The sequence below is a fragment of the Olea europaea genome, unplaced genomic scaffold (genome assembly GCF_002742605.1).
Source record: "Olea europaea var. sylvestris unplaced genomic scaffold, O_europaea_v1 scaffold505, whole genome shotgun sequence".
NCBI lineage: Eukaryota > Viridiplantae > Streptophyta > Magnoliopsida > Lamiales > Oleaceae > Olea > Olea europaea.
Genome location: NW_019263365.1, coordinates 392,486 through 411,519, shown reverse-complemented (window position 1 = coordinate 411,519; position 19,034 = coordinate 392,486). Strand labels below are relative to the sequence as shown.

Sequence of the window (19,034 nt, the reverse complement as noted above, 5' to 3'; positions counted from 1 at the left end):
GGGGGGGGGGGGGGGGGGGGGGGGGGGGGGGGGGTTTGGGACCAACTATTCAATTGATTGTGACCTATAAATTGGTTAATTTGTGACTAATAAATAATATGTGACATAAAAAATGTGATCGTGATCGACAAATAACTTTTAGGCAATTAATTTGATAATTTGTGATTGTGAAATAAATTGTGATTTGTGATCGATAAGTAAATTGTAATTTATAAAAATTTTGATTTGTGATTAATAAATAAATTAAGACCTATAAAATATTTGATTTGTGATCAATGAATGAATTGAAACCTATAAATTTTTTGATTCGTGATTGAGAAATTATCTGTAACCAATAAAAAACTTTATTCGTGATCGGAAAATAATTTGTGATATTAATTCGATAATTTGTGACCAAATAGTATAAAATTGTGACCTTAGTTTATTTAATTAATAAAATATATTTTGATTAATTATTTCATAAATGAATTTTAATTAATATTTGATTTTTGAAGTTTTGAGCCACGTTTCTTAATTTTGAAACATGTCATACTTAATCTCTTAGATATGAAATTTTCCCATAGAAAAATTAGTAATAAACAATAATTAATATTTTTCAATGAAACTAAAAATAGCAACTAAACACTAGATGAATTAATTACTCTTTTTTTTTTTTTGGTTGGGGGGGGGGTTCCATTTTTTCAAGCTAATTACAACTATTGCAAAACATAATGCATGTTTGACCTTTTTTCGAACTAAAACATGGAAAAGACTTATGCTGCTATCTAGTTATTCTGCCTTTGAATTTCCGTATGATGGTGGCTTGGTCATTTGTGTGTGTGGTTTGGAAGTATTTGGGTGAATGGTTGATGTTGGTATTTCCTTTTCTTTTCTTAAAAAAAAAAAAAAAAAAAAAAAAATTGAGAATGGAAGATGTTAGGCCAAAGGAAAATGATGGGCTTTGATGTAGAAGCGTATAATTTGACAATGAACAAAAAGATGAACGAGAAAGAAAGGAGGTCAAAGAAGAGAAGAATTGAGGATAAAGAGGAAATCAATTTTATTTATAAAATCATTTTTGCATATTAAAATGAAGGAGCCTTCTATTTATAGAGAAAATAATCTAAAATAAAAAAGAATTTCTAATACTTTAACAAAATATAAATCTGACTTAGCCCCTGTTTGATACCCTTCTTTTGAAAAATGTGTTTAGAATAGTGATTTTTTGGAGAATTTGTGGTTAAAAAATAAAAATAAACGTTGCGATTTATGTGTAAAATTATTTTATGGGAGAACATGTAGTTGAAAATGAGTTTTTGAAAAGTGGGTTTTGGGAAAAATGGGGGTCAAACAGGGGCTAATCTAATTTAATCAAATATAATTTGAATTAAACTCTATTTTAAATAATATCTGAATCCTATCTTAGCACTATCTCTATCTCCATTAGTAGCACTCCACTGATATACACCATCAACAACGCTTTTTAGGTATGAGATCTTGTAAAGAATTAGGAAATCTAGCAACTACTACCCAGTACTAAGAACCATAGCATGGGGGGACACCTTATTCTTCTGCCTCTGCGATGCTGGCTGAGTGAGAGTGACCAATCAAATATATAACTGATAAGAGATACCACTATTTTTTAATTACTAAAGATTAGACAAAGTGAGTCTACTTGATCTTCATAGCAATGAATGATTTTGTTGAGGAATATGTTCATAATTTATCAATCGAGATTATCACTTCTATTTCTCTTTGTACAGCACTCTGTTGCAGTACATTGCAAGGACACTCGTATCTTCATTCTTATTTCAAAAGTAATTAGGGTCCAGTTATTGAAGCTGCAATTATGAGAAATTGATCTATGTTCATTTTGAACCCATTTTGTGCAGATTAAAATGTCCCAACCGCTTGTGGAAGTTTGAACTTCACAATTTTGTTTCCTTCACTAACATTAGCATAATATTTATGTTAAAACGTGCTAATGAAACAAATTTATAGTGGAATTTTCATATTGAAGCTGGAAGAGTCGCAAGTTGACATCTGTTTATGTTTCACTTGTTACTTATTTGACGACTACTATATTATGTAAGCGGTGTGACATTGACCTGTTTAGGGACGTACCTCTGAAAACTTTGTTACGCTCTTTATCTATGTTATCTTCTTTTGCTAATACACATATATGAATCTTCACATGCTTGGGGAAATATCAAGTATGTAGATCAGTCAATGGCTCGCTAGCTCAAGGACATGTACTTTTATTGTCTATATCTTTAGGGATATTATAAATAAGTAATTTTTTATTTATGACTTACGAGGTAAATTCAAATATGTTAGGAAAAAAAATTGTTATATACTTATTTCATTTTATATTCTTGTTCTACTTGTGTTGGATATCATTTGAAACTTCTTAACATATTTCTGTTCCAATTATATATCTGTATTTTTCTTCCGGTAGTTTGATCCACTTTATAAGTGAACCTTATATATAAGTAATTTTCTGTTAATAAATTTCCTTGTTAGTTTACTTTTTCCGTAGTCATTAGTGAAAGTTCCATTTTTTTTTTCTATTTCTTTTTGCCAAAAATTTAGTTAAATAAGTTATTTGCCAATCCTTGCCAAGTAGCTAAGTCGAAATTTTTTAAAACACAGTTTGTATAGTGTAACTACATCCTATGTACTGTTTTGCATATTTTTTTAATATAGACTTGGTGGAATTTCTTATTTGTTAACGCTTAGGGAAAGTAGTATGTAAATTGTTTCTGAAAATATGGTGTGTGAAATGCAATTACTCTCCTATAGACTCTGGGGCGTGTAGTGTAAATTTCCCATGTCCCTCTACCTTCTCGTCTCTGTTCTGGTTTTATACAAGACACTTTTTGTATCCTATGGAGATCCTAAATTTGCTGGTAGTCTATAAAAAGTTTGCAATGGCCTTTTTGGCTTGAAGTATGTGTCATATGTGGGTAAATTCATGTTTTGCTGGTACAAGTGCAGGAATCTGAATGGCTAAGAGTGACTTTGCACAAATGGTTAGACGATGAGTATTGCCCAGAGCCAACTAATGTTGAGATAAGCAACATTGCTGCCACCACGTACTACAAATCCCTGGTCGAAAAACAAACTGATCTGGGAGAGATTTTGTTAAAAATGGCAGTAGAATTAGAATCCATATCCTATCAAGAGAGCTTCCATGGAGCATTTTCATCGGCAAATGCAGCAGTGAATCTTATCATTCAGCGGATAGCGCTGGAGTAGTTGCTCGACTTTGCGAAGGTTTGAAACTTATTTTCTGTAAACACGAGTTGGATGTATCTAATTGTATTATCAGTTCGACAATAAATCAGCAATGGATGTGCATTTTTTGCCTTCATATTTTGTGTTGTGACTTGAAAAATGTGTTTATAGTAGTATCATTTATCTGAAAGAACGATCATCATAGCAAATTCTTCTTCATAGCAAGTCCTACGACTTGTCATTTGTTCAAAAATGAGAATGATGGACCTCATATCTAACACAACTAAAAAGAATTGAATTCAATATCTCTTATGAATTACCATTATGTTTAGACACTTAATTTTGTAGTTATTGCGTTTAATGATAACGTGTTTACACAGTTCATATCCTGAAATAAAGGTAAAAATAAAAAAAAAAATTTATTCTCACAAAATAAGTATCGATATATTAAAACTTAGTATTTAGTGTGAGTTGTGATTGAAAAATTTATATAAATGGGAAACATTTCGTGATTGGGATATTCTATCCATCAAAATTTGCATAAATCTACGTGTAACCAAAAACAGATTAGCATAAAATTAGGTATAACCTGAATTAGCATTGATGCTAAGACTATATCGGATTGAGCTCTTGGAAGTTTGGTATCAAATGATAAAGTTTGATTTAAATAAAGGCCTAACCGTAGAGTGGGCATTTGGTCTAGTGGTATGATTCTCGCTTTGGGTGCGAGAGGTCCCGAGTTCGATTCTCGGAATGCCCCTTCTCCCAACTTTTGTTGGCTCTTTTTATTTGCTTTCATTTTGTGAAATAATCCATCTTGATTCATCAGGCTAAAACAAAATGGATAGAATAAATTTGATATTATAATATTCCCGTTCATTTTTCTTTTCTTGTGAGACCTCAAAATAGTAACGAAAACCAAAGCGGGAAAAGAAAAAATTAAAGGCAATAAGAAAGGTTGAAAAAAAGAGAAAGAGGGGCATTCCGAGAATTGAACTCGGGACCTCTCGCACCCTAAGCGAGAATCATACCACTAGACCAAATGCCCTCTGTGTTAATCCATTTAATTTTAAATTTAATTTTGATTAAAATAGAAATTAAATTCCCTCCAAAACATCCGAATAATTGGTTTCTTCATATTTATTAATCATTTTTTTCCCTCTAAAACACTATTTCTTAATTAGTACTTACAATAATTCTAATCTTTGAAGCTGAAATGACGTGCTTATGAAAAAATTGGACAGTAGATTCTTCCATTTTGTGTGATTCCTGGGGTAAAATGATCGTCTATTACTGAAGTATTTAATGAAATTTCTTTGTTTTTTTGATCATATCAATAATTGCCCTCTGCGTTTTTACGAAATAAAATTGAGATTTCTTCAGTGATTTTGATGATTATTGGTTATTATGATTACTTTCAAGCTTGTTGAATGAGTTTATGCTGGGCCCAAACAGAAAAGAAAAAAAAATGAAGTATTTTTTAGTTTTATGCTGTACCCAAACAAAAACGGAAGTATTTTATTAATTTTCGTGTATTTTAATTGCTGTTAGATGGTTCTACCGATTCTTCTGATAACATAAGCTTTATTGATTTGGGAAAAGGAAAATTTAGGTTGAAGTTAGGATGGAGAATGAATATCAATATACTGTTCCTTCTGATGACACCGTTCCTTTGGGGAATCCTAAGCCAGAATTCGGAGTTTTTAAACTTGGCACGGATACAAAGGTTTTGGATGTACCTGATTCGCTTGAAAATTTTGAAGCTCAGACTGAAGACGACACAGCGAATGAAGTGGTACTTGACAGTGATGAGGAACGAGGACACAATAACGAGGCCATGAATTTGGTGAATACGGTGAAAAGGAAGCAATCGACTGCTGGTAAACAAAGCCATTTGCTTTTTGAATTTGAAAATAAATTGTTGAGAGCTTAAAACAATTTCCTTGATTCTGCTGTTTTTCGTTCAATTTGCATTGCTAAATCCTGAAGGATGAGAACGTGTTCTTATAATAGTTACATACATATCATCTCACAATGAATAGTACAAATCGTTATCATGATAATATCATGTGCAATGCTTTTGTATTGATTCTGACATTAGGGTAATGAGGACCCGTGAGCATTTAAAGTTAAAATGTATAGATGAAATGTTTAAAGTTTTATGCATATTGACATAAAATGATGTATCAGCAAAAATTGACTTAAGTACTTATGAACATGATGAAGGAATTCTAGACTCGTTTGTTTTTCATTCAAAATTCAGTTTGTAATTTCTCTGTCATTAAGTTGACTTAGTTCAATATTTTTCCTCTGTCGCAGGTTATTTAAGGAGGCTGCATAATAGAGTTTGTGCACATTCGTTTCAGCACGTTGATTCAGCTAGAAGAACTGGATGCAATGAAGAAAGTAATGCTGGGCATACTTCGCTTGACACTGGTACCGGATATCAGGAACAATCTATTACTATTAACAACGTACTATCCAGCACTGCTAATCGAAATTCAATTCCTATGGAAGGAAAAGAATCTCACAACCAAGCGTTGAGGAATGTGGCGAGGGGAAGTTTTTCTGAAAAGTTTCTTGATGAGAAAAGGTTGTCATCAGATAAGTCTCTTGACATGGAAATAGAAAAGGATGTAACTTATGAACACAGGTGTGCAAGGTATAACCACATGGAATCGCCAGAATCAGCAGAATTGTCACAATCTAGGGCCTTAGACTTTGTTGATCACTATCTGTCAGTTAGTGATTTGAACTTGTGTCAAAATGTTGAAACTAAAAGGACTAACAGAATAAAATCGCCAGCATCTTTGAGGTCAAAAGGGACTCAAAGTTTGGCGAGGAGAGTAAATCTTGGAATCATTGATTGTGACTCTGCAACTTTTGACTGGGTGGGAAAGGAAAATGCGAATAGTAGGTCCACTTTCTTTGGATGGGAAGGAAACAAATCAAGAGCTGCATCTGTCCATCAGGAATCTGTTATTGTTGGCTTGCAGAAGAAGAGCTTTCTGCTTCAGTCCAAATATCAGCTCACGGGAAATATTTCAAGTTCAAATAATTTAGGTACAAAAATAATTTGCCCTGATGAGATTGACAAAGTAGCCTCAAACTCAGAAGTGACTGATGAAAATAATTTTATAGAGTTGGATGAACAGTTTGGTGTAGGACAATTGGAGCAGCAGGTACAAAAGCTTGGCGATGAAAGGGACACATCAGAAATCTTTGATGTTGGTTTTGACACTCAAATGGCCGTTGAAGCTATGGAAGCATTAAGATCTGCGCCTCCACCTACATCTAATGCTGATTTTACTTGTCAAGATTTTGATGACACATTAGTTAACTCTTCTGAAGGTGCAAACAAGAAGCATAAATCAAAAAATTGCACTTATCTTGAGAATGATTTTTTAGGTTCAGCTGACAAACGAAAACCGACAAAGCGTGTGAAGAGATCTGCTAAAATGGTGTATGAAAATATATCTTGCTCGCTTGATGAACACTTCGAAGGCCAAAGCGGGGCTGTGTCTCCGTTATTACCAAAGAGAAAATTGATGATGAAGGAGCCATTGACTGAGAAGGACTTAAATGGTAGAAATCCTGGAAACAAAAAGAATAGCAACTGTGGAAGGGCTCCTAGGACTGTAGTACAACACAAGGAAGATGAATTTACTGAAAAAATTAATTTGAAAGAGGTTCGAAAAAATAAGTTTTTATTAGAATCTATTGGATGTAACTCAGATGGCCAATGTTCAAAAGACAAATCCACCAATCCTTCACATGCTGCACGGGTGTCTGGGCACTATTCATCAGTGATTTCTTTTGAAAAGGCTGAGGATTCAATTGATAGTTCTGAAGAGAGGACAAATGATATTATGAAGTCTGGTGCTCCTCTGCAAAGAAGAAATATGACTAGCTTTCATAAGGATGTGTGCAAAAGTGGAGTTAGAGGGAATTGTTTGAAGTTGGATTCTGTTTCATGTTTCAAGGATATATCCCCCCCTTTGAAACATCAAGAAAAATTAAACCTAGTTGTTGGGAGTCCTTTAAAGTTAAATCCCTGGATTTATCCAAGACGGAAAAGAACACGACATAATGTGCCTTGCCACTCAAATAGTAACCAGCTTCCACCGAGCATGATAGTTCATGAGAAAAATGAGAATACATGTCATAAAGTGAGTCGCAAAGCATGCAAGAAAGTAGCAGGGCATTTAGTCCATTCCCGAGAATTTCAATTTTCACCAGAAAGAAACCATTTTGCAAGCTTGACAAGGCAGCATATAGGTGATTGGGATTGCACGGGATTTAATAATAATGTATCTGCTACCACAATGGTACGGGTTCCTGTCGACCTTGATAGATCCGTAACGTTGAAGCAATCTGGTAAACTAGATGGAGGGTGTCCCATACCCTTTGTTGGCACTTCAGGTATCATGAAGTTGGATGCATTATCAAATGGGAATTCTAAGGGTTTTAAAGTATATGAGTGTGGCAAGAAAAGCAAGCGACCACGCAACAACCCCTCTAGATCTCCCCTAATGAAAGAACTTGTGAGATTGGGATACTCTGAATCTCTACCAGATATTTTTGCAAAAGATGTAAGAAGACGAAAAGTTGCGGCAAAGGCTTGCATCTTGTTCAGCCAGAACTTGGACGCCAATATACTTAAGCAGCAGAGAAAGGTTTACATTTGTCACTTAATCAACATTCTAGTTGCTTCAAACCTAATGTTACAATTGACCAAAGGTCGTGTACCTACTGGTAATTTTGTCTGGCAGATTGTGGCACGATTAGGCTTTTCGATTGCATCATGTTGCTCAGATGCTACTCATTTTGTAACTGATAGATTTGTGAGAACTAAGAATATGTTGGAAGCCATTGCTCTTGGAAAACCAGTGGTGACACACTTATGGCTGGAGAGCTGTGGACAAGCTGGCTATTTCATTGATGAGAAAGGTTACATTCTGAGGGATGACAAAAAGGAAAAGAAAATCGGATTCAGTATGCCTGTTTCACTGACTCGTGCATGCCAACATCCACTTCTAGAGGTAATATATAGTTTGCATCTGGACAAAAATCCATTGCTTCACGAAAGGTTTTGCATGCACTGAAAATAAGTGCTTTAAGACTTATTTTCTTCCAATTAATAGGGAAAGAGAGTCTTCGCTACTCCAAATGTCAAGCCTGGTATAGATGTGATATATTGCTTGGTGATGGCAGTTCATGGACAGGTATATATATATTTGTGGCCTTTTCTTTGGCTACGCTGCACAGAGTTACTGTAAGATATCATAAATCATGATCATCAACTAGGTTCCAGATATACAGTTTGCTCTGTATAAATTAGGAAATATAGCTTGACCGTTTGAGGATATAATTTTATAAGGACACAAAGAAGACAAGGATGAAGCTTAATGTCCCACGCTTCTCACATATTTTAGTTCCTGAGAAAAGATTAATTGATTCTCCAATTCAATATGATTGCAGAAAATACTACGCAACTTCATGAAAAACTGAGTTTTTTTATGAAATGTTCCTCAGGCAGTCCAACAATTACAGTGTGCAAAAAGAAAGGATCACGGAATTCCAGATGATTTGTTAATTCTCTCTTGTGAAGAAGATTATATGATGTGCGTGCCATTTCTTGAAAAAGGTATGATTTCTTTACTTGTTTTCTCCTTCCTTTTGACGAAACACTACTCCTGAAGCAACTATGTCGCATTATTACATTTACATCTGCAGGAGCTTCCATCTATAGTTCAGAGCTTTTGCTGAACGGGATTGTAATCCAGAAACTGCAATATGAGAGGTCAGTATAACAGCAAAAGCATATAGTTAGAACTTGGATGCTTGAATTTGGCTTTTCGGGAAGGATCTTACGTCTGTGGATTCAAATTCCTATATTTTTAGATCCATGGATCTGAATACATTATTTGCATAACAGAAGGTTTGAATGAGTATTTAACATCTTATATGGAATAACTACAAAAGTGGATTTAAGCAATGTTCTAAAAGGCGTAATGCGTGGCAATGCATTGAGGCCAAGCTATGGGCAACAGGAGCTTAGGCGAGGTTTAGGCATAAAAAGGCGTTTTCTTATTTTAATTTTTAAAAAATCGAAAAATTATTTAATAATTAAAAATAATACTTACTAAACATTTAAAACAGATTTATAGGAACGTTATACATTTTTTCAAAGTTTCCAATAAAAAGATAAGTTTCAAATATAAATACAAAATAGTAAATAAATAGTATAGGAACTTAAATCTTATCTAATTTTTTATCGGACTCCAATTCAATATTCTCTTCATCTAATTCGTCATCCGTGTCTTCCAATACAAGCGGTTGTTTTAAATTAGGGCAAAATGAAGAAATTATCCATTGATAATTTTTTAACACCGGAAAATTTTAAAAATGATGATAATGCGGGCCTAGGCGCGCCAATCGTTGACCGCCAAATAAGGCGCCAAGTCATTTGGCTTGGCGTTTTGGCCGAGCATCATGCTTAGGCGCCACCTTTTAGAACACTGGATTTAAGAAATCATAGTGAAATTAGTAAGATATTAGATTCAATAAGAAGAATACATTTCGAATATCATCTAATTGAAATCCATAAGATACATAATCATCGAAATGATTAAAAGGATCCATGTATATATGCTAAACTTTACTCCCTGTATTACTCACACCGGTTTGCAAATTGCGATGTGAAAATCACAGTTCTTCATGTTTTTCTTGCCAAACTCAAAGCAAGGTGGATCAATTTTCTCTAAATTGCTTTCTTAATCTATTATTTTACTCTCTGGTGCTACATTGCACTCTGTCTTTCTTGCATCTGCCTGATGTGCTCGTGTACAAGTAATTATGTGTATAAATATAGGTAAATGGTTACAGATTTAGAATTTAAATACAAGAGTGGACTTTATCTTCTTTTTGCTGCTTTTTTCTTGAATGCACGATTAATTAGCACTCTGAAGCTGAAGACAAAGGCCACATGGCTTGATTCCCGTACTTTGATTTGGACTTTTAGACCTGAATAAACTTATAAGAATTTGGAGGAGACTCTTTGTTCTTTTTAAATTTCCAGACGCTAGAACTTAACAATGTATTTATAATGTTGTGTTTATAACTATTTAAAATAATAATTTCATGAATCATGATCCTATTGTGATGTAGATTTTATTGGGCTAATCAGTATTTTACTTTTGAACTGTATACTGTTTTAATCATTTGTTATATTTCACTAATGCAGGCATCAACTTTTCAAAGAATTTGCTGAAACGAGAAAAACACGTCGCTCTTAGACCTGGCTCATATTATTACTGCCTCTTGCTTTTATTCCTCGATTATTTCTTTTGGAATCAACTAAGGGTACTGGTGCAACCACCTGAGGTGATTGCTTCTTTTTGTACAAAATGAAATCAATCTCTGTTTTGGGTTATAACTCAAGTACATATGCTGGTGCGTCTCAATTACTGAAAGATAACAATAAGGTAGTATGTGAAATTGGGATTGTATTGAAACGAATGCTAGTTCACACTTGAGTTATGGAAGAGTTTGTTTCAAAAGGAGGGTTCCTGGCAAGTGTGGCTTTTAATAGGGTTTTTTGAAGAATTTATGTTTTCAACTTGTGATCTTTGATTCATGAGCAAATTTTATGATTCTTTTTCCTCAATTTTGTAGCTTCAATGCCTTCAAAATTCTGCTTCTCCAGAGATGTTCAGAATCTATTGTTATTTTTTTTTTTGCAAGAGATGGTGAAAATATAGTTGTTTCTTTTTTTCTTTTTTTTTTTCTAGACTACACTTGATTTAAAATTAAAAAATAAAAATAAAAATACAACGTTAGAGTAAGCATATGCTCAACACTAACTTGGGATCTTTCAGAACCAGAATTTGATTTGCAACTTGTTATATCCTTTTATTTCTTCCTTTACAAATAAAAAATTCTTAATGGAGGTTGGACAAAGATAAAACAGAAATGGTGATTCTTGAATGCTACGTTTGGGTTGGATGACTTATCATTTACTCATAACAAGAGCGCGAAAAATCCAATGTTTCTTATCACACCATTTTAAGCTTGGAAAACTTCTTTCTCTCCAATGCACACAGCTTAGTTCAAGGCCTAGAGGCAGTTTCCAGGTATTCGGTGGTGAGCTCTCGGCTGAGAAAATCATGTACCAACCTGAAGTCCCTATTCGGTTTCATGTATCATTACACTGAGGGTGTCCTAAAGTTTCCCTATTGAACTCTGGTAGGGAATTGTAAGTAGTCTGGCTTTGTCTAAGAGAATGAAGAAGTTTAATTGCATAGATGGTAGAGTTCTGTAAAAGAGAGAAAAATAAGATTTAAGCTGATTATGGCATGTTTGTTATGCCAAATTATTTGTTGGCACATGTTATTATCACTCTCGTCATTGCTTTCACTTGCAAAGAAAATAGTAAGTTGAATTATGGAAGCAAGAGCTTACATTGAGAAATTGATAGTTCGTCCTTCCCCAGTGGCAAGCATTAGCTAGTCTATATGTGTAGATGTAGTAGTTTTGATTTATCGATTTTCAATCTTTGTTTGGGTTATTAGACCGATTGTAACATTAATTCTGTAAGCTCGATGAATGCCCCAAGTAGCTGTACTCACAATTTGATCAATACAATTTATATCCCTGATAGAGAGGGAAAAAAAAGTGTGACTTGGTAAGTCTCAAGAGCGGGGTCAAGATTGAGCTAAATCCTGTTGATCATCATAAAAGTGGTTTTACTGCACAAGGAGTTCTCGAATAAGAACAAGAGGTTTAATGATAGTAGAACAAGTTACGTGCGAACTGAAAATGAAGATGGAAAATTTTCTCTCAAATAACGTTCTTGATCTGGTTCAATCTATTTTATTCTATCAAACCAAGCATATTTTTGTGACGCAATCTCCTATTCTATGAGATCCTCAACTTATTTGAAACTCATCTTTGTGATAATAGTTGATGGTGAAATGAATCACTGAAGGAATTCTTTTTATAAATCTTACAAAAGATTTCACTACTTTATTATGCTTTTGAAGTTGAGATATAACCTTGTAGTATCTAATAATAGAAACAGATTTATTTTTTATACCCAAACCATGTGGTCTCAACTCTCTTGCTCGTCTCATTTCTGTTCTCTATTTGCAATTCAAATGTGGTCCATGCCTCCTACTTTTTTCAATAGATACAACCCGAAGTTGAAGATTAGAGGAAGTACCAATGAGTGCTACTAGTACTGTCTCCTAAACTGGTGTTAAATATCATTACATTTTTTTAAATAATATTTTCAACAACCGTGAGTGAAGAAAGTTTAGAATTTTAAGAGAACAATTATCTCTCGACCTAGATTTTGCAATTTCAACTTAATATATTGTCCCTCTTCCCCTCCCATCAACTCGTCTTTCTTTACATGAATCTTTATGATAATGCAGGGCCCTCTTTCATAAGCATTTCCGATTCAGGAACAGGAATAGGGATTGAAAATGTGGATGATAGAAAGATCTCCTATTTGTGAACCAACTTTCTGATTTCCACAGTTACTGTTGGTCACCAGATTTTATTGATGTTCCTGCACTTGGCAGAGCAGACAACCACGGCAAAAGGATACCATCTCCTAATCAAGGCTGTGGAGCCAGCAGTCACAGACGCAGAGAACTCACTTACCCATGGTGGGGCATGGCAAGATTGCTTATTGAGGGTTTATTGCTATATTTTTGGGAGTGTACTAACAATGTCACTTATACTGGTATGATGGCAAGCTTTCTACTTACTGTGCTGATGTTGCATATCTCAGCTTCCCAGCACATGCGGCCGCCTTGGGGTGTCCCAAAACCTCGAGGGCCGAATGGGTAGTCCTTTATGCAGTGCTGTTCAGTATGGCTAAATGTCCATATCTCGAGCAACCATAACACATTCATAACACAGCTGATCTTCCGGTTAAAGAAACCTGAATGGGTTGCAGTCCCGTCTGGTGGATAAATTTTTATGTTTTGACAAGTATAATATGCTGCCAACATTTCAAACTTGATACCTCTCCCTTGGGCACAAGGGCGTTATCATTCATAAGCTCTTGAGCACTATCAAAGTTCAAAAATGAATATTATGTTATGGACATCATATCATTGCTAACTTCTCATTTTGGTAAACAGATCAGATTAACAGAATAGTTCATAGAATGCAGTAAAAATAAAATTTGATCTTAAATTTCACAGGCATGGAGAAAACAACACTGCTCTTAATAATGTGCTGGAAAATGATCTCAATTCTCAATACATTATAAAATACTTCCTACAACAATTTGTGTGAACCAAAAATGATCAAAATAAGCAGTTTAACAAAATTCCACGAGGATGGCTATGTTTCTTCAAGAGGCCAACACTGATAATATAAGAACAACGGTAGAGCTAACAAAAGAAAATTTCAAACCCGTTCTCATTTTCAAGGAAACTCCAGAGAACAAGAAGTCAGAGAAGTACCAAATAATCGAGAGAGACTGTAAAGTTTATCTCCTTGCAGCAATCCTAAGCATTGGAGAGATTATACCCTGTATTTCTTGCATGGACTGTTGTATTCTGATTTCCTCTTCAACATCTCTCTTCATATTTCTAATATTACCTCTTAATTGATCAGAAGATTTTATATCATCAGCTCGCATTTCAACAACCTTCTCCGTGAACCTCATCAAAAACCTGGCATATCTTGGCACTGTAGAGTACTTCTGCAGAAATCCCAATAACAATTTGAGCTCTTCTTCGTCCAAATTAGATACACATTTCAGCAACTTCTTCCTAGCCACTAACTCCTCCATGACAGCCACCACATTCTCTGGATTCTTCCCACTCAAAGCCGCCACCAACGCCTCCTTATGCCTAAACTTCTTCAATAACTTATCATACTGGGCGAACTTCAATTTCCTTGGTCTTGTAATCAAGTAATCCCCTCCCGAAGGCTTCGTATTTTGTCCTCGATGGAAGTACCTAAACCTCGTAGGCCTTAAAACCCTTCTATCAGTTTCAACCTCTGCATCTCCCAAACCTACAACATCTCCCGGGCCATCACTCTCCAAGTTCGTTTTCCTCCTTCCAATATAAAAAGTTCCATTTGAAGTCCCAATCACTCGCGTTGAACAATCTGGTGAGAATCCCACTGACAGAAGAGGATTTGGAAACCTCATGGAATGAGTAATCTTGAACTTTGCATAATCGAAAACCTTCATATAACCATCTAATGAAACACTCAAAATTCTGTACTGCTGAGCCTCTTCTCCACCTTCTTTTCCAATTTTCCCGATGCAAAGCGAAGTCACAGTCTTGTTATGACTCTCCATTGAATACAACAATTTTCCACCTCCAATCACATCCCATATCTTCACAAAATTACCACCTGCAGTGGCAATTAAGCCACCAGATGGCAAGTAAAGCACGCTTTCAACAGGTTTTTCATGGTTTAGTTCCATAACAGACCCTGAATTCGAAACCCGAACATCCCAAATTCTTACCTTGTGGTCATAAGATCCCGATGAGAACATATCATCACTCACAGGGGAAGCATCACCACACCGGACATAGTCCTTATGGCCCAAAAGATCAAATAGACACGTCTCAGTAGTAACATCCCAATACTTCACAACAGAATCATCACCACCAGAGAATAAATGAAACTTATCATCAGCGCGTGGGTAGCGCACAAGACGAGCCGCCGCGGAGTGACCCTTCAGACGGCGGAGATGGGTCCGGGACTTCGAATCAAAGACATGCACAGTCCCAGTCAAATCTCCGGCAGCAAGAAGCTTCCCATCACAGCGGAAGGCGGCGGAAGTAGCGGAATCGGCAAAGGCAGAGGCGATGGTTGACTTAGGCTCAAGGGTTTTGCCAGAAAAGATAGAAACATTAGCGGAATGGGTGGCAGCGAAATCATGAGGAGCAACTGGGGAAAACGCAATTGAAGTTATAGGGTAAACTACGGACTTTGATGGAGTAAATTCAATGTCTTTAGGGATTTTGAAGGATTTCCAGTACTTGGATTCTGGAGTTGGTGTGGCTTTATTTGACGTGGGTCGGAGCTTCGGCCTCACACGGAAAGTTTTGGCTATGGAGATTCTCGATTCGTCTTCCGCCATCGATTGAGTGTAAAGGAACAGAGTAAAATTTTTTTAGGGTTTATGGTTTTGGGAAGATTATATGTAATTGTAGTAATATATAAGCGGCGTCGTTTATGTTCTTAAATTTTTCTTTTTTTAATTGTATTTTTATATCAAAGAAACCCACCCCGGGGATTTTAATCAAAAATAAAAGGGATGCTTCCTCCTTGGGATTCTTTTTGGAAACATGTTACGTCCAAACAATTTTCACAAAATTTTGTTCACAGATGAGTACGTGGCAAAATTTCATTCATTTCGATCAAACAAAAAAAAAAAAATGCAACTTAGCAACTGTATGGTGCTTGTTTTAAATGTAAGTATTATGTCATAAGTTCAATTAACTTTGGACATAAATATTTTTAATATATAAATGATACATTGTAAGGCAGATCTATTTACTTAATATTCAATTAAATTAAATAATAGAGTCCGTAGATTCAAATCTTGATAATTTGTTAATCATAAGGAATTGTTATTGTGAGATATAAATTACATATGATTGAATCTTAAATTGTCTGTGATCGTAAGTAATAACGAGATACGGATATCGTTATTACGGATAGACCATCACGTGTGACATTTCTTACTTGTGAAGTAAGTAATTGATCTTACAAGCTAAACTGTGGTAACACTTAAATGAACACGTAGATATTTTGTTATAAAACAAAATATTGGAGACCCACCACGAAATTTCACATGGATAATTATTTGAGTATCAGTGGTTAATCTCTAACGTTCGGTAGTGGGAGTGATCTTATTTGCTATGTACAACAAAGATCCAATAATTTGAGAATACTCAAATTGCGAAACTGGTTCACCTAAATTCTTCTTCAAGTGTACATTTGAATTATATGGAGGGAAACTGGTTTATTGTCATAATGTCCAAACTTTTCCAACATCTTTTTAATAGCATTAGATTGATTTAGTAAAATTCCTTCAGAAGTTTTTCTTAATTTCATTCCCAAATTATATGAGTTTCTCCCAAATCTTTCATTTCAAAATTCTTTGACAAATAACTCTTCACATCATTAACAAATCCTAAATTTTTCCCAAATATTAATATGTCATCTACATATAAACAAAGTATAACATGTGTATTAATTCTAAATCCACTTGTCATGTGTATTAATTCTAAATCCATAATTTAGTATAACTCTATTGAACTTTTCATGCCACTGTTTAGGAGTTTGTTTTAGTTCATATAATGACTTCATTAATTTACATAATCTATGTTCTTGTCCTTTGACTTTAAAACCTTCTGGTTGTTCCATATGTATTTCTTCATCCAAATCACTATTCAAAAATACAGTCTTAACATCCATTTGATGAATGATCAATCTATGAATACTACTCAATGCTAACAATGTTCTGATAGTAGTTATACTAGTAACAGGAGAATATGTATCAAAATAATCAACCCCTTTTTTTTGGTGAATCCTTTAGCTACTAGTCTAGCTTTATATTTATCTATACTTCCATCAGGTTTCAACTTCTTTTTAAATACCCACTTACATCCAATTGCCTTACTTCCTTGAGGTAAATCACATAAGACCTAAGTATTATTTTGTATAATTGACTCGTACTCATCATTGATGGCTTCTTTCCAATAAGGTGCATCAGTAGAAACCATAGCATCTTTATATGTTTCAGGTTCACCTTCAACTAAATATGTAAAGAATTCTTCTCCAAATAATTTCTCTTTCCTAGTCCCTTTACTCCTCATAAGTTCATGTTCAGCTGTATCTTCTAAAGATGAACTAGATGGAGTATTATTTAAAACCACTTTTTTAGAAGTCGAGGGTTCACTTAAAATTATAGTCTTAAATGGGAAAACATTTTCAAAACAAGTAGCATCTCTAGCTTCAATGATAGTGTTATTTTTAATGTCAATTACTTCGGAATTTATAATCAAGAACCAATTTGCACTACTATTTTGAGCATATCCTATGAAAACAGCATATACAGTTTTTGGTCCTATTTTCTTTCTTTAGGATCAGGTATAATTACCTTTGCCAAACACCCCCACATTTTTAGAAAATCTAACCTAGGAGATCTCTTTTTCCATAACTCATATGGAGTTTTAATATTGTCTTTAACAGTTACTTGATTCAATATATAACAAGAAGTTAGGACAGATTCACCCCATAAGTTTTCAAGTGCTCCGGAGCTTATGAGCATAGCATTTACCATATCCATTAAAGTTTTATTCTTCCTTTCTACAGTACCATTGGATTGTGGTGAATAAGGAGGTGTCACTTTGTGTATTATACCATTATCCTCACAGTAATCCTTGAGATTATTCCCAGTATATTCTCCTCCTCTATCGGATCTCAAAATTTTTATCTTACGTTCTAATTGATTTTCAATCTCTACTCTATAGATTTTGAACTTACCATGGACTTCATCCTTTGCTTTCAATAAATAAATATAGCAATATTTAGAATAGTTATCTATAAATGTTACAAAATATTTATTGCCAGCTCTTGTTGGCAATCTATTAGAATCACAAACATCACTATGAATCAATTTTAAAAGGTTTGTGTCCCTTCTAACAGATTTAAAATGTCTCTTAGTTTGTTTTGCTTGTACACAAACTTCACACTTATTATTATTATCAATTTGAGATTTTGGAATCAAGTTTAGATCCATAAGTTTCTTGATCTTCATACTACCAACATGACCCAATCGTTCAAGCCGTAAGTAACTAACTTCCATATTAAGAACTATGGAAGAATCATGATAAAGATTTTCAATAATATTCAATTTAAACAATTTATCACTAATATAACATTTCCCAATAAAAACATTATTTTTTGTTATAACAACCTTATTTGACTCCATTACAAGTTTAAAACCTTATTGAACTAAAAGTGATCCACTAACTAAATTTCTTCTAACTTCTGGAACATGGCGAACTTGATTTAAAATTAAACTTTTCCCGGAGCTCATCTTAAGCTCGACACTTCCAATTCCCAATACAAGAGTGATGAAGTCATTTCTCAAAGTTACGCTTCCTCCGCTTGAAGTCTGATAAGATTTAAACAAACTATTATCAAAACAAACACGAACATTTGCTCCAGAATCTAACCACCATTCATTACTATTATAAGTAAAATTGACTAAAGATATTGATGATTCACACCTAATAGAATGTCCACCATCCTTCAACATGTTTACTTGATCCTTTTGAAATTTGTCTTTAAGCTTGTACTCCTTAGTCTTTTTGTAGTAGCAATTCGAGCAATATGGTTAGTTCATCCACATACATAACATAGCCCTTGTTCATTCTTCTCTTTGCCTTTGTTATTCTTAATGTAGTTATTCTTAGGTTGGAAATTTTCCTATAACGATGGAAGTTGTTCTTAAACTTATTACATCGAGTCCTAAATTGCTTTGATGAGCCAGTAGGGTTTTTTGAATTTTCTACCGAGTTTGCCTTAGCATGTGATTCACTAACTTTGTTGATACGATTTCTATGATATTCTTCTATTCTCAAGGAATTGAATACTTGGTTCAATGTTAAAATTCATTGCTTATGTCTAAGACTTTTAGCAAAGTCCGATCAAGAAGGTGGAAGTTTATCTATAAGGCATGAAATCTTATAGTTCTCACTGAAACTTGACCCTTTTTCTTCTACGTGTCGTAATAAATCTTAAAATTGATGGATTTGTTC

At 34.4% G+C, this 19,034-nt stretch overlaps 3 protein-coding genes and 2 non-coding genes across 6 annotated transcripts in view; 3 read left to right on the top strand and 2 right to left on the bottom strand.

Annotated features, from left to right (window-relative positions):
* Positions 1 to 3,352, top strand: part of LOC111388556 — a 7,824-nt gene extending 4,472 nt beyond the window's left edge. The window contains exon 2 of the mRNA XM_023013309.1: positions 2,977 to 3,352. Coding sequence (XP_022869077.1) covers positions 2,977 to 3,237 — 261 coding nt within the window. The 3' untranslated portion in view covers positions 3,238 to 3,352. The remainder of the gene's footprint in view (positions 1 to 2,976) is intronic.
* Positions 3,353 to 3,904: 552 nt separating this feature from the next.
* TRNAP-UGG lies at positions 3,905 to 3,976 on the top strand. The gene has a single exon. It is a non-coding gene; the product is annotated as a tRNA-Pro (tRNA).
* A 216-nt stretch (positions 3,977 to 4,192) lies between these two features.
* TRNAP-AGG lies at positions 4,193 to 4,264 on the bottom strand. The gene has a single exon. It is a non-coding gene; the product is annotated as a tRNA-Pro (tRNA).
* A 152-nt stretch (positions 4,265 to 4,416) lies between these two features.
* On the top strand, positions 4,417 to 10,919 carry LOC111388563. Of its 2 annotated transcripts, XM_023013321.1 has the most exons (7): positions 4,418 to 5,096; positions 5,536 to 7,892; positions 7,989 to 8,258; positions 8,361 to 8,441; positions 8,752 to 8,863; positions 8,953 to 9,019; positions 10,463 to 10,919. In XM_023013321.1, the coding sequence occupies exons 1-7, from the start codon at positions 4,841 to 4,843 to the stop codon at positions 10,512 to 10,514; spliced, it is 3,195 nt and encodes a 1,064-aa protein (XP_022869089.1). In that variant the 5' UTR covers positions 4,418 to 4,840; the 3' UTR covers positions 10,515 to 10,919. The 2 variants fall into 2 exon arrangements, with proteins under 2 accessions (XP_022869087.1, XP_022869089.1); XM_023013319.1 differs by having other exon boundaries at positions 4,417 to 5,096; positions 5,536 to 8,258.
* A 2,517-nt stretch (positions 10,920 to 13,436) lies between these two features.
* On the bottom strand, positions 13,437 to 15,392 carry LOC111388547 (protein SLOW WALKER 1). The gene has a single exon (XM_023013291.1). The coding sequence runs from the start codon at positions 15,338 to 15,340 to the stop codon at positions 13,724 to 13,726; it is 1,617 nt and encodes a 538-aa protein (XP_022869059.1). The 5' UTR covers positions 15,341 to 15,392; the 3' UTR covers positions 13,437 to 13,723.
* Between the last annotated feature and the right edge of the window lie 3,642 nt (positions 15,393 to 19,034).

Excerpts from the sequence above, each read along its gene's own strand:
- LOC111388547 (XM_023013291.1), bottom strand. The coding sequence starts at position 15,340 with ATGGCGGAAGACGAATCGAGAATCTCCATAGCCAAAACTTTCCGTGTG.
- LOC111388563 (XM_023013319.1), top strand. The coding sequence starts at position 4,841 with ATGGAGAATGAATATCAATATACTGTTCCTTCTGATGACACCGTTCCT. Across the intron at positions 5,097-5,535 it reads AAGGAAGCAATCGACTGCTG|GTTATTTAAGGAGGCTGCAT; the intron begins GTAAACAAAGCC and ends CCTCTGTCGCAG. Across the intron at positions 8,259-8,360 it reads GCCAACATCCACTTCTAGAG|GGAAAGAGAGTCTTCGCTAC; the intron begins GTAATATATAGT and ends TCCAATTAATAG.